The 13,979-nt window shown below is 34.1% G+C and overlaps 2 protein-coding genes across 2 annotated transcripts; both read right to left on the bottom strand.

Moving 5' to 3' along the window:
• LOC18609911 (putative pentatricopeptide repeat-containing protein At2g02150) lies at positions 108-5,300 on the bottom strand. The gene is made up of 4 exons (XM_007045266.2): positions 2,614-5,300; positions 1,676-1,745; positions 767-867; positions 108-470 (listed from the first exon to the last, which is right to left on the bottom strand). Exon 1 carries the CDS (start codon positions 5,216-5,218, stop codon positions 2,879-2,881), a length of 2,340 nt encoding a protein of 779 aa, XP_007045328.2. The 5' UTR covers positions 5,219-5,300; the 3' UTR covers positions 108-470; positions 767-867; positions 1,676-1,745; positions 2,614-2,878.
• On the bottom strand, positions 6,334-10,309 carry LOC18609910 (zinc finger CCCH domain-containing protein 17). Its single transcript, XM_007045265.2, has 3 exons — positions 9,908-10,309; positions 8,820-8,930; positions 6,334-8,595 (listed from the first exon to the last, which is right to left on the bottom strand). The coding sequence occupies exons 1-3, from the start codon at positions 10,085-10,087 to the stop codon at positions 6,646-6,648; spliced, it is 2,241 nt and encodes a 746-aa protein (XP_007045327.2). The 5' UTR covers positions 10,088-10,309; the 3' UTR covers positions 6,334-6,645.

Raw genomic sequence — 13,979 nt, 5'->3', positions numbered from 1 at the left:
TTCGGTTGGTCTGGGTTGTTAAAAAAAAAATTTTCTTTTTCTTTGTTTTCCAAAGACAAATTCCCATAATGGTAAATCTTATTTAATTAACTAGAGAATTTCCCATATTGAACCAACCAAAATATTCTGATATAAAAAAAAAAAAGGTAAAATGTGGATTTTTACTTTATTTTGAAGCACATTCACACTTATCTGGAACTAAATACAACTTAAAAAGTAATTTGACATAACTATGTAAAGAATAAAAATCCAAAAGAATTTCCACACAATGATATAAATCATCTTGGTGATTTCATTTCATTTCATTTCATATGCTGTCCTCAATGGCTCAAAGCAGAAGGCCCCTGAAATCATCCTGGTGGTATCAACTACTGAGCAGGCAGCTTTCTCCATGGGTGTCTCCATTGTGCACATATTGCCGGAGCTTTGAACCAAAGTGATTATAATGAAGGAATATTGTTCATTCATTCCTACAATAAATACATCAGTTTAATTATTTACTTAAAAAACACAGAGAGTTGGCATGAATGCATCTTATAGTTATTAATCTTTCACAATTTATGCAAGTCCAAAGTCAAGACATGCTCATTTGAGATTATAACTGTATGCTACAAACTTGAATGGAGATTCAAGAAAACTAATCAACAACATGCCTGTAAGGCTGACATTAACATGTCATTAGCATTGAAGAATTTTGTTGACATTCACCCAAATACATGATTCATCGATAAACATGGAATTGACAGTTTGTGCCTCTTGACATTACCTGATAAAGAGAACAGCATCATCTGCTCTAAGTCTCTCTATCTGCGCTGACAAACAGACTACAAGACTGTATGCTCTCTCAGAATCAACCTTCAGTTTCACCTAAATAAATGTCGACAAGAACTTAATAAAATGAAACCAATGGTAGCTAGCATGATACAGATCAGCTGAAAAGCAACTCTTATTGCTAATGGAGAAAAACATGTCTTAACTGATGAAAGAGGCCTTGACGTTCTAAAACAACAAACTCTCCTCAAATTATTTACATCTCAACATAAGATAAAAGAAAGATTCAGAAAAGTTTCTTCCTGTGACATATATGAAATAATGTAAAATCAGACTGGGCGCTCTACCAGGAGCGTGCACATTGTAAACAAGGTTTGTTGAGTGTCATATATATAAAAGTGCGGATGTTGAAAAATTTTTTGACCGATGAAAATAGTTATATTTGTTCATTATATTTCCAAATTACCATTTGCAATATTTTTTATTATAAATATTAATAAAGTTGATCTAATTTGTAATAGGATTTTAATTGCATCAAAGGATTTTCATTGAAAAATGTTTTTCTTAATTCTAACACTATTGAATAATTTATATATTAATATTACAAAATTTCAATGCTATACAATTAAAACATTAAATTTTTATATATAATTTGCTTTTAATTATAATTATCTTTTATTTATAGACAATAAACTTTACACTTCAGAAACATTTGTATTTTACATATAATTGTTTATTTAAATAGAGAGAAAGATATAGGTATTCACGTGCAATGCAAAGGACAATATATACTAGTTATTAATAAAAACCGAGAAGTATTGACAAAACATTTAAAAGAACATTGTGTACCCTCTCACTCAAGAGGGCAAGATAAGGTTTTTGTCAGAGTAAAGATGCCAATCACCTGAAGAAGAATAATCGTCAATGGAATGCAGAACTCATCTGATTTACTTGTCAGCCTTCAGGCTTGACATCTATTAAGACAAAAAGAAACACTATTAACATCACCCTTCAAGCTTGGAACCCAATAAGCATTAGAAAACTCCATTAACATTCATCACTTTGTTGGTTTTTTTTTTTTTCTCATTTAGGCTGGGGAATGGGGTTGGTTTGGTCATGTTCTAAGATTATATATAGAATAACATAAGGGAACGTAATTTAGAGACAGTAAGAAAGGATTTTGGGACAATCTCATCAAGAATGTTTTATGATAATCAGCTAAGTGAACACAGACAAAGTCTCTTATGGCGCCAAGAAATCAATAGTTAGTATTCAGATCTCGTGAGTGCACAAATAGTTAATCAACAGAAACAGTCTACAGATGCATGCTCATGAAGGAAAAAAAAAAAAAAATGCCAGTAACTTGATGGCAGTTATTGACATTAGGAGCAGGAGAGACATGAGTATGCAGCTCAAAAATCCCAAATCACATGGAGAGGATCAGGAATTAGGAGAGACAAATACAGTCAGACATAATGACAATACTTTTAACTCACTCATCTAAATTGTCAAGCAGCCACAATTTGTTGCTGTTTTCAAATCTTTTCAGGAAACGTTTATTTGCTTTTACATATTAGAACCATGATCTCAACCTTTTAAACCTTCCAAGTAAGGAAGAATCCTATCACTATCAATATTTCATGATAATATAAGAAATAAAAGCAAATATAGGAGATTATGGGAAACAAATATAGTTTGGTCATCTTTCTTTCTAGACAGTCTTAATACTGTAATTTCATCTAATAAAAACTATGCAGTGATAAGATCCACATTTCCCACTGTTTCTACTTATAGAAGAATAAATCGAAGAAACCAAAAAGTTCAGTTGTCACTATCACTCACCAGTATAGAAGACTTGATCTGGCAAGCATGATGTACCAAAAGTTCAATTTACTCCAAAATGAGACCTGTTCTGGTGGCAGATTTTGCATCACTAAAATAATGACCTTTCGAAGCATCCTTCATCAACGAACCTGCTCATATGTGTTTGCATCCTCGCTACTAGGTATACCTCAGGCTCTTATCTTTTATTATGGTAGATCTCTGCCCTCTGATTCAGATTTTCCACACAGCTCGAATAAATTGTGGATGACTAAACAATTAGACCTTATGGCTGTACACTTGGAACTGCATAATGGATGGGGCTAGTAATTAAACCCCTCTTAGCCATTTCATTTTGCAATTCAATGGCTTCATCAACATGTCCTAGCTCATAGTACTTCCTTAATACACCAATGCAAAGAATCTCATCAGGAAGGATATGCTTCCGGATCATCTCATCCAGAAATTTTCTTGCTTGTTGTAACTGACCACATTGGCAAAAACCCCAAACAAGGGAAGTGTAAGCCGGCAAATCAAGCTCAATGCCCATTTCAATCATTTCATTCTGCAAATTCAAAGCTTCTTGAAAATTTCCATGCTTTAAATTCCCATCTATCAAAGCAGTGTAAGCAGTTTTATCTGGAACCAAATTTTTGCTTAGCATTTCATCAAACATATTCTTGGCTGCTTGAATGAAATTATTCTTACAAAGGCCATCAATTAATACTGTATAAGCTGCAACATTAGGTTGCAAATTGAACTCTGACATTCTATTGAAATAATTAATTGCCTCTAGGACCAATCCTGTTTTGCACAAACCATCAACCAATACACAAAAAGTCACAACTGTAACTTCAATGCCCAGGTCCGACATTTCTTCTAGCAGATTCAATGCCTCGGCGGTTTTACCTGCCTTAAAATAAGAATCCATGACTGTAGTGTATATGACAGGGTTTGAACTCAGTCTGGATTCCTTCATTTCACTCATGACAACTTTAGTTTCTTCGATCTTATCCTGATTGCATAGGCCCCAAATGATAGTTCCATACAGCAACAGATCAGGTTTAATGCTTTTTTCCTTCATTTCTTTCAAAAGATTCAAGGCATGCTCCATCTTTTTAACTTTCATATAGCCATGAGCAAGGGCAGTATAAATGTGCACATTAGGTTTTAAAGCAGCTTTCAGCATTGCCCTAAAAATTTCCTCTGCTTCCTTTGTTCGCCCTGCTTCACAAAGACCATCAATTATAGTTGTATATGTAACAATGTTCAAGTCAACATTTTCCTGCAACATCTCATTAGCCAGCTTCAATGCTTCGGTTAGACTGCCAGCTTTACAAGTTGCATCAATTAAAGAAGTATATGTGAACACATTAGGTAAAAGACCAACCCGCCTCATATCAACTAAAAATTTAATCCCTTGTTGCATCATCCCTTCCTTGCAAAAAGCATCAATTAATGTGCTATAAGTTACAACATTTGGTTTCAACCCCTTATTCCTCATTTCACGAAAAAACTCAAAAGCCTGAGGCATCCTCTGAAATTTGCAAAAACAGTTTATTAAGGCATTGTATGTAATTATATCAGGCGCACACTCTACACTCTTCATCTCTTCAAATAAGAAAATCACTTCATCCAATAATCCAACCTTTCCATATCCATCAATAAGGGAGTTATATGTGACAATATCCGGAGTTAAGCCAATCTGTTTCATTTGTCCAAATAACATTCTTGCAGTATCCAATTCCCCTTCTTTACACATATAATCTATCAGTATATTGTATGTGAATACTGATGGAGCAACCCCAACCCCAATCATTTCCGCAAAAAACCTCCTAGATTGATCCCTCCTCCCTGTCTTAGAAAGCCTATGCAAAAGAGCATTACAAGAACGAACTTTAGGCAAAACCCTGTACCTCTTCATTTTTGAAAAACATTGGCTAGCCTCCTCAAGCATTCCCAAATCAACCAAAACACTAAACAAAGCATCAAACACCCCAAATCCATATCGACAAACATTCCTTGTAGACCACAAAACATCAAAAAAATCACAACCCGGCAAGACTACCCTCTGTCTCAACAAAATGAATTCCTTAAGGATAGCACTAGCATCAGAATACATTCTACCATAAAACAAAATGTGAACCAATATACAATAAGATTCACTTGTATGGCCAAACCCTTTATGGGTTTTCGCCCATTTGAAGAATTTCAATGCCAATTTAGGCTCCTGCTTTAAACCAACCAAAATCTTAGAAACCCAAATGGGTGCCAAGCTTGAATCAAACAAAGTTACAATCTTTGGGTCATTCCACTGGTCTTGTTGAATGATTTTACACATGGATTCCCTATTAAAATCATCTAGAAAAATATGGGTATTACTATTACATTTTGTCCCAAATGGGAACTTCATCATGTAGAAAAAACTAGTCAGTAAAATAAAAGGGCAAACAATAATAGAGTTATTTGAAGGTGGGAAAAAGTTGAGGGGTCGAGAGTTTTGAAAGAGAGGAAAAGGGTGGCTTACTCTGACACAGACAGGGATTCTGCGGTTGATGTGGAAGAGGCTGCGAAGAGATACAAGCATTTTGGTGAAGAAACTTAGAGCTGCTGAGATTAGCTTCATCTTCGAAGCTGAGATTGCATTTTTGAACAAATTTGTACAAAGTTGAGGTCGGACGTGCGGTTTTCTAGGTTTTGTCTAATGCTTAGGGTTTAACACTGTACAGAAGGGGTAGGTCAATGGATGATTGACTGTAGGCTGTTGCTGATGAGATTTCGGGCCTCAGTGTCTGGGCCCGCTCCAACCCAAAGAAAGAGTGAGAGTAGGTTTTCCTTTTTCTTTTGTAATACTGGAGGTAAACCCATACGTTGTATACAATCGGCCCAGCTTATACTCATCAAACATATCACAGCTTCCCTCCTCTGGGGTCCATGTGGCAAAATTTGAGAGTCGTGTTAGAAATTTTATTCAAGCTTCACAATCCCTCTTGAAACCTTCATGTGACTAAATATGAAAACTCCGTTGGAGATTTTTTTATATATAGTATAGATATTAAGTTATTAGTAAATTTACTTGAATAATTAATTATGCAGCCACTTTAAAGATATGTGTTACTTGATGATATAACAGATTAAGTTAAAAGTATAATCTAATCTTGTATGATTTTATACACATATGCATGTGTTAGTTTGGTTTGACTTCAAGAAGGATAATTAAATCCAACCATGAAATTGCTTTTGAGAGGTTAGTAATTCCACCATCAGGATCACATACTGTTGTCCCTTAGACATGATGTTTTGATATATGTGTACATGCATAATCATACGAAGAGAGCATGAAAATTGAAGGGCCTAACCTAAAAGATTGAAGAAGCCTTTATGCCAATCAAATTCAAAAGCCATGGGAATCTCACCATTTGCCGATTGCTAAGTGGGATGAGATGGCTTTGGCATATAAAGTGCAAAGTAGTTATTCCACTCGTCTTTCTCTCTATGAAAAGGATCTTTTTTTTCTTTGCTGCTTCAAGATTCTAACATAAAAGGATAACTGGACTAACGAATCTGGGCCACATTAAAGGTTGCATCAGGTACCAGGCAAGCAAATTCAGGTACTAACTGGTCACTTGCACCATTCAGCTTGACACTGCCACAAGTTCTTCAACATACTGAAACAATTCGAACATTGTATATGGAACTTATGGAAATGTTATAGCAGAGAATAAAATAGAGAAACGGAGATGAACAAAAATTTTCTTATTATCTTTCTACTTTTCAAGTCATGCACTTAATAATTAACTTCAACTGGAGGGCACAACAAAAGGCCTCAAGCATAAGAAGAATCCCCATTCAATCAGTTTTTTTAAATACAATGAGAAAGTTTTACTTGATACAAGAACAAAACTTAATGTCCCTACTTCTACAATGAAATTGCTCTTTGCTTGATCAGAAAGAAGCAACCTAAATGAGCTTCAAAGGTCCTCCACAAAACCACATTAATCATAAGGGAAAAGCTGAGAGGAGTCTATCTGACCATCTCCATCTACTCACAACTCATGAAAACATGACGCCAAGCTTCTTTTCAAAGTCATCACCATCCTCACCATCTTCCTCCTCTATGTATTCCTCTTCAGGGTCCACGTTTTCACCCTCCTCGTAGTTATAGTCCCCTTCATCACCCTGCTCATAATAATAATCTCCATCCCTCTGGTCGTCTGCCTCGAGCTCATGATCTTCCATCCTCTCATCCCCAATCATCCCATCCTCAGCCTCATGCTTACTTGCATTGCGTAGTTGAGAAGATTCACCATGCACAATTTCCATTTTTCCACTCTCTGCAATTGTGGACTTGGATTCTTCCTTTTTGTTGGCCTCTTCCAGTGTTGGTGATACTACTGTGTTAGTGGAGCTACCAATCAAGCTTTCCTTGCTTTGTTTCTGGTTAATGTCTTCTTTATTTACAGGTGCTATACCACTCCCAGAAGCTGCAGCTCCAGATTGTCTTTTTCTCTTCAGAATCTCACTCAAAGGCATTGGCCCTTCAAATGAAAGATCACCTTCAGTTTGTTGATATTCCTCTATGTTCTTTCGCTTTCCAAGAGATTGCTGTTCCTTATTCTCAGTATTCTTCCCAACTTTCAGCTCTGCAAGACTTTTTGGACCAGCAAAATTAGCATTGCTCTCATCCATTATATCTCTTCTAGTCCTTGGACCCCTAAAATTTCGACCTTCTTTATTGTTGTATTCCCCTTCCACCCTTCCTTTTATTCTGTCACGGAGCCTGCCCTGGTGGGAAGAGGCTTGTGGCTTTCCCGGTGAGAGTTGGCCCCAATTTCGTCCCCGTTCTATCTCTCTTTCAGAATGCAAATCGGTCCCATTGACAAGAGATCTCCCTGGAAGCTTTATTCTACCCCGAAGACGACTACTAAGGGAACTCTCATGGCCAGGTAGATGGTGAGAGTCTCCAAGAGAACCCCGGTAATTTCGCTCCTCTTCATGGTTTTCGAAGGCATGATCATGACTGACAACAGACCTCAGGCCATTAAACCTCCTATGCTTAGATAAATGATATCTTAGATCCGACTCCTCAACGTGATCAGGACTATCAACTACTGAGTAACCCCTTCTTTCCAGAGTAGATGGGCCCAGAGATATCCTCTCAGATGAAGCCCTCTGTTGGTCCCAACCATAATGCCCTTGCACATGGTCAAATGAATCATAGCCTCGTGCATCACGAAACATTTCTCGATCAACATCAGCCATGGCATCATAATTAGCAGAGCGACCGATGTCATATTCATTCGCATTCCGTCCCTCATGTCCTCTCGTACCTCCATATTGATCTTCGCCATGGTAGAAATCAGAATCTCTAAGCTCATCATCCACAAGAACATCAAAACCAGGAGAAGACTCCCTCAAAAATTCATCAGTGTCCTTACCAGCATGAAAACTCTGTTCAACTGATGCATGGGCCTGATGCAAGCGATTGGAACGACCCACAGAGCCACCATTAACAACTTGAGTAATATTTGCTCCTTTGTGTCGAGGAAGTTCCTCATCTGAGCCTGCTGGACATGGCACGCTTCTCTCAATTCCAGCACCAGTCCTAGCAGAAACAGCTTCAACTTTCGGAGCAGGTTTACCTTCAAGAGATACTCCAACTGTCTTTGAGACATTACTTGGGGGAAACTTCTGCAACTGAGACGTTTCAAGGGCACCAAAAGCCTTCTTCAAAGAATGAGGCTCAGTAGCAGGAGTAGCCGCTGCTGGCTGTGGGGCTTTATTATTTGCAGTTGGACCATGCAAAAAAGCACATCTATCACCTTTTAAGCAAAGCCCCTTTTGGAAGAAAATACATGGCACTGCTTGTTTACTGGAATTGTAAGAAGCACCCTGGTTGTAAAGCGTATGAGCAGCAGCTGTTGGTGTTGCTGCCATCTGTGATGAAGAAATGGAAGAACCAGCTGAAGCTGCTACTTGCGTTCCCAACAAGCCATCAAGGGGCTGAAAGACACAATCAGATTAACACAAGTAAATTAGGACAACATATGTTACCAAGAGCATGTACAAAAATTCTTAGCAAGTATTTTAATTTGATTGTCCACAATTTGTCAAACTTCACTTTCAAAACTTGCAATGGGCTTGAAATAAAACTCCCTATAAGAAATTGCAAGACTAGCATAGCACATGTATTATATTGTTGGTGCAAGAGAAGAGAAGAAACTTACAGGGTGCCGAAATCCACATTTCGGGTTCAAGCAATTACCATTCAACCAGAAATAACAATCCCTTGGATTAACCCGGGCATATTCGCTATGACGATACTCACATTCACTTCCCTATAGACATGGAAAAAAGAAAAGAAATTTTAGTTACAAAATCCAACGACCAGTAATGAACAAAAAGCGCATTGCAGTAAATACGATATGCCCACTGCATCTTTGAATGCATGAACAAATCATAACACGACTCCATGCCGTTAGAAACAAATTGGTTCTTGTAAACAACACGATGCAAAAAAGTTTCATAAATAATAGTTAACAAGGATACTTCTTCCTTTCTGTATTAACCATCAACTGTTGTATACAGCAACTTCACAAAACCAATTTCTAATAAAGGAATTCAAAAACAACGGAAACAAACAAGATATAGTATTTAAAAGTGAAACTACAATAGGAAGACAAAAGCTGCAGTCATTGAAATGAAGGTAACAGATATGATGCAACTACACATAATCTCAAACATGGCACCATAGATTGCAAAGCAATGGAAACACCAAATTCTACTGATACTATTTTTTTACCCTTAAAATGAATCTTTTGAAAGGAACATCAGTGTTGCCTAGTGTATATATTGATATCCTTTTAAGTTCTTTTCCCGTCTTTTACACCAATACCTTAAAGTTGTAACAGGGTCAGATCATACACAACCTGCTACAACATCAATGTCTCAAGACTAACAATAGTTCTGAAAATAAATACACATTTAACAGCAAACCTTTCTCAGCAAAAGCAATCGTTTTTTTTCTATATCTAAATGGAACATCAAGAGAAAGATTGACTAGGGTTTTACCACTAAAAAACTAAAGATAAAACTAGCAAGATCTAGCCATTGAACTGCTCCAAAAAAGAAATCACTCTTCCAATTAATATTAACCTTTTTCATTCAAATAACTAAACAACTAAACAAAGAGCCATTCAAAAGAGGAAAGCGAAAGGTTAAATCTGAAACCCTAATTAAAGTATCAAAGCAAGATCCCCGGAGGAACAAGATCTTGTTGAAACTCTAAAACCCTAAGAAGAAAAAAAAAAGGAACCTTTTTGCAGGTCAAAGGAGAAGCAAGAAAGTAAACGCAATCGGTGTTCCTCTTCAAAGCCTCTTCCTCCGCCGATGTTTTTGTAGCCCCCGCCACCGCCGCCGCCGCCGCCTGTTTCTGTTGTTGCTGTTGCTGCTGCTGCAGTTGTTGTTGTTGTTGTTGTTGCGTAGCCGCTACCATGACGGGTTCTTTAATAATATTATCAAAATCCCAAAAAAAAAAAATCCTTCTTTATCAGATCGAAACTTTTAAAGACAGAAAGAGAAAGAGAAAGATTTAAGATTAGTATGTAGGGCGAGGAGGGGGAGAAGCAGGAGCCGCCAGGGCAGAGATTTGGGCTGAGGCTGGGGTTGAAGGAAGGAAAATTAAAAAAAAAGGCCAAGCTAAAATGAAAAAGAGAAGAGAAAATAAATAAGTAGGAGAGGAGAGAAATAAAGGGGAGAGAGAGAAAGGAGGTATTAGATGTAAGATGAGTGGTGATGTGTTATTTATGTGTTAAATTGTACAATAATATATATATATATATATGTTTTTGAGTTATGTGTTCTTTTTTTGTGTTCTGTCTGCCCGACCCGACCACGCTCCAACTCCTTCTGTTCTACACGTGCTTCTTTCTAACTGGTCTCATCGCTTTTACTTCACACACATCTTACTTTCCTTTTTTTTTCTTTTTTTTTTAATTTTAAATTTGATTTAAATCTCAAATTAGGAATTATAGGAGAAATGTTTTACCAATTATACAATAATTATTATTATTAATTTTTTATTTAAATGAATTTAATATTTTACCAATTACCAAATTTTTTGAAATGTTTGGAATTTAAAACTTTAAATTTTTTGTTAAGATTTTAGTATTTTCTACAGTCTTATGATTTTTTAATATATAATGGTGATAATTAAATTCGTTTAATTTAAAAAAATCACGAGAAACAAATCTATTAACACGTGTAATACATGATTTTATATTTGATGAGTAAATTATAAATATTCACAAATAAATAAAATTCTAAAAAAAAATAAATAAAGATCTATAAACTTCATATTAATTTAAAATTTTTTCCTTTTTATTCTACCTTATATTTATCTTTTTTGTTTCACCAAATTAAAGATCCAAAAGTGTTTTACTTGGGATCTGTTTGGTAATTGTAAAATAGCTTAAGAAAAAAAATTTTATATAAAATATTTTATAAAAGAATTTAATATTTTTTATTATTTGAATGAATTATAAAAAATATTTTTTATTATTTGGATGATCTCGTGAAAAATATTTTTCACCATCACTTAAATTATAAATATTTTATAATCTTCAACTTTTCTTATAAATTTGAAGGTGAGTTTGCTGTAAAAAATAGCTTCTAGAGTGTAAAGCTACTTAGTCTACTCTATAGATTTCACAAACTTCAAATTCTAGTTTAAAGCCACAAAACCCTTGTTTGTTAAAACTATGCATCAGTTTAAAGATAATAATAGAATCCTACTACTTATTGCATTATTTTTCACCTGGTATTATTTTATATCACAGTAAAATAAAAAATGGTACAATTAGAACTAATGCCTTAACCTCAATTTCCTTAGTTCAACTAAAGGAAAACTACCCAAGATGATTGGCCACCAGAGGAGAAGAAGTAACCCTCAAAGATCACTAATTCTTTATTATCTAACTATTGGGCTAACAACATTGACAATCAAAAGTCTTGAATAATATCACCACCACATTTTTTTTTATTAGAAAAAGAGCAAAGATCCAAGGACAAAAACCTAGGTCCTAGAACTCTTGGGCTTTGAGTTGCAATCCATCTACATCATCAGTCATAGATCACATGAACCAACAACCAAGCCAAATGGGTTAATATCCAAATTATATGGAAAATCGAAGCTAGAAGGTCAAAGGGAAACAAAGATAGCAAGTGGCGGTGCAACACAAACTGGGGTAAGAAGAAGACAAGGACCTAAGAGATCTTTGAAGAATATGAAAAATAGAAGATCTTATGAAAAATACTCAAGAGAAAGTGTGAAGAAATGAGAGATTTATTTCCAATTTTGAGGGAGAATGGGGGCAGTGCATACATGGCTATTGAGAGAAGAAAAAGGCCGTCGGATGAAGCTAACCATGTCGTCTATGGAGGAAACCGAAGGTCGAGGAAGGGATGGCAAAGAAGGGATTGGAAGTCTTGGTGCAGGAGGCTTTGTTTTTTCAACCAGAGGAAATTGTCTTACACTGCTTGAGAGCGTAAGATAATTTACGAGGTAAATAGGCCTTTTTCTCGTTGACCGGTAAAACTTTTTACCAAATGAAAATATTTTTAAGTTAACAAACACGACCGAGTTTTGAAAATATTTTTTAAAAAATATTTTCAGCCAAAACAAACGGACATTTAGTTTGAAAAAAATTAATTACTTAGGTTCTTTTTTAATAATTGAGAGAGGAGATTCAAACTTTACTCTTTAAGTAAAGAGATTATGTACCAACTAATGAGACAAATACTCGAGTGCAATTACTTGAATTTTATTTGGTTTATTTATGATTTTATTATTTATTTTTAGTTATTTTGATAAAAATGAATAAGAAGGAAAAAATAAAAAACAAAAATATCAACCAAATAAAATCTTAAAAAAGGCAGTCCATAATTAATGGTAATATTTTTTTCTTAAATTATTATTAATTATATATTCCTTGAATTGAAAATAGTTAAAAAAAATTACTGAAGTCAAAGATATTTTATCCGAGCAAACTTTCATTATTTGTAAACAAAACTATATTTTCTTATCGAAGTCCAAAAGTTCATAACCCATTTAAATTATTTTTAATTTTTCTATTGTATTTTTTTGTCTTGTTTCTGCTCTTTACTCCCTATACTCTCTTTCGGCCCCTTCTTCCCTTTTTCAATTCCTTAATATCCTCTCAAAATAAAATAAGATATATTAAAATGTGAAAAAATGACCTTAAAATTATTTTTGAAAAATCCAAACTGCTTTATTAAAATTCTAAACATCTTCAACTGTGTTCTTTTGTTGGACACATGTCAATCACCCGTGAAATGTCTATCACTTCATATAGTTATAAATTAATTTTTTAAAACAAAAATTGAACAACTGCAGAAGACTTTAGGTTTAGATTTACAGTTTTTATGTATCAATAAAAATAAACGACTATTTTTCTTTTTAATCGCCCTTAACTTGATTGATTCATATCTATTTAACAGAAACTAGTGAGTTAAAAGTACAAATCTGTGATAAATTGACATCAGAATTTACTAAATCTTTATTAATGTGTAACATTCCATGAAAAGTAGTAAACTCAAAATAGAAAGTGAATCTCTATTCCTTTTGAGTAAAAAATGTCATGAATCTCACATAAATAAAAAATACAAAATTTATCTCATATATATTTATTTAAATAACAAAAAAAAAATTACTTCTTTTTACATAATTCAATATTGACGGGCTTTGGTAAAACAAAACAAAAAGTGTAAAAAAGGATTTATCGAAGTACATGTTTAGTTGGGAAAATGATTAAGTCGTTCCCCTCTATTCACATTTGTTCCTTCATTTAGTTGTTAAATGTTCCAAGCAATAACCATTTCCTTACAATCTCTATTCTTCAAAATCACGATTTAGCTGATCCCAACCTCCCATGGTATTTGTTATTTCATTCTTGATGGAATAGTCTCTAAAATTAATAAGACAAAAATGTTTTTTATAAGTACGAAAAATTAACCCTAGTCTAATAAAAAGCTACACATTTGGTTTGTAAAATAGAATGGAATAGAATAAAATAGTCATTCTATATTAATAGAATAAAGTAAAAATTAATTAAAAATGTTATTATTTAGTTTGGTTGAAGAAATGAAATAAGGTAAGAATGGCTACTATGATTTATTACAATGTCTAGTAAAAATAATTTTAAAAAAACAAAAAAAAGTGATAAAAAGAGAAATATTTTTTATTATAATATTTATTTAAATTTATTTAAAATATTAAGAATAGATCATTTAAATATTAATATTTTTATTTATAATTTATTATTAATATTTTAAAAAATTTAATATTTTATATTATTTAAATATTATTA

This window comes from Theobroma cacao, chromosome 2 (assembly GCF_000208745.1).
Source record: "Theobroma cacao cultivar B97-61/B2 chromosome 2, Criollo_cocoa_genome_V2, whole genome shotgun sequence".
Taxonomy (NCBI): domain Eukaryota; kingdom Viridiplantae; phylum Streptophyta; class Magnoliopsida; order Malvales; family Malvaceae; genus Theobroma; species Theobroma cacao.
Note: the sequence above shows the minus strand (reverse complement) of the source record. Positions and strands in the feature narration are given on the sequence as shown.

Excerpts from the sequence above, each read along its gene's own strand:
- LOC18609911 (XM_007045266.2), bottom strand. The coding sequence starts at position 5,218 with ATGAAGCTAATCTCAGCAGCTCTAAGTTTCTTCACCAAAATGCTTGTA.
- LOC18609910 (XM_007045265.2), bottom strand. The coding sequence starts at position 10,087 with ATGGTAGCGGCTACGCAACAACAACAACAACAACAACTGCAGCAGCAG. Across the intron at positions 8,931-9,907 it reads CTCCTTTGACCTGCAAAAAG|GGAAGTGAATGTGAGTATCG; the intron begins GTTCCTTTTTTT and ends CCATGTCTATAG. Across the intron at positions 8,596-8,819 it reads AATGTGGATTTCGGCACCCT|CCCCTTGATGGCTTGTTGGG; the intron begins GTAAGTTTCTTC and ends TGTGTCTTTCAG.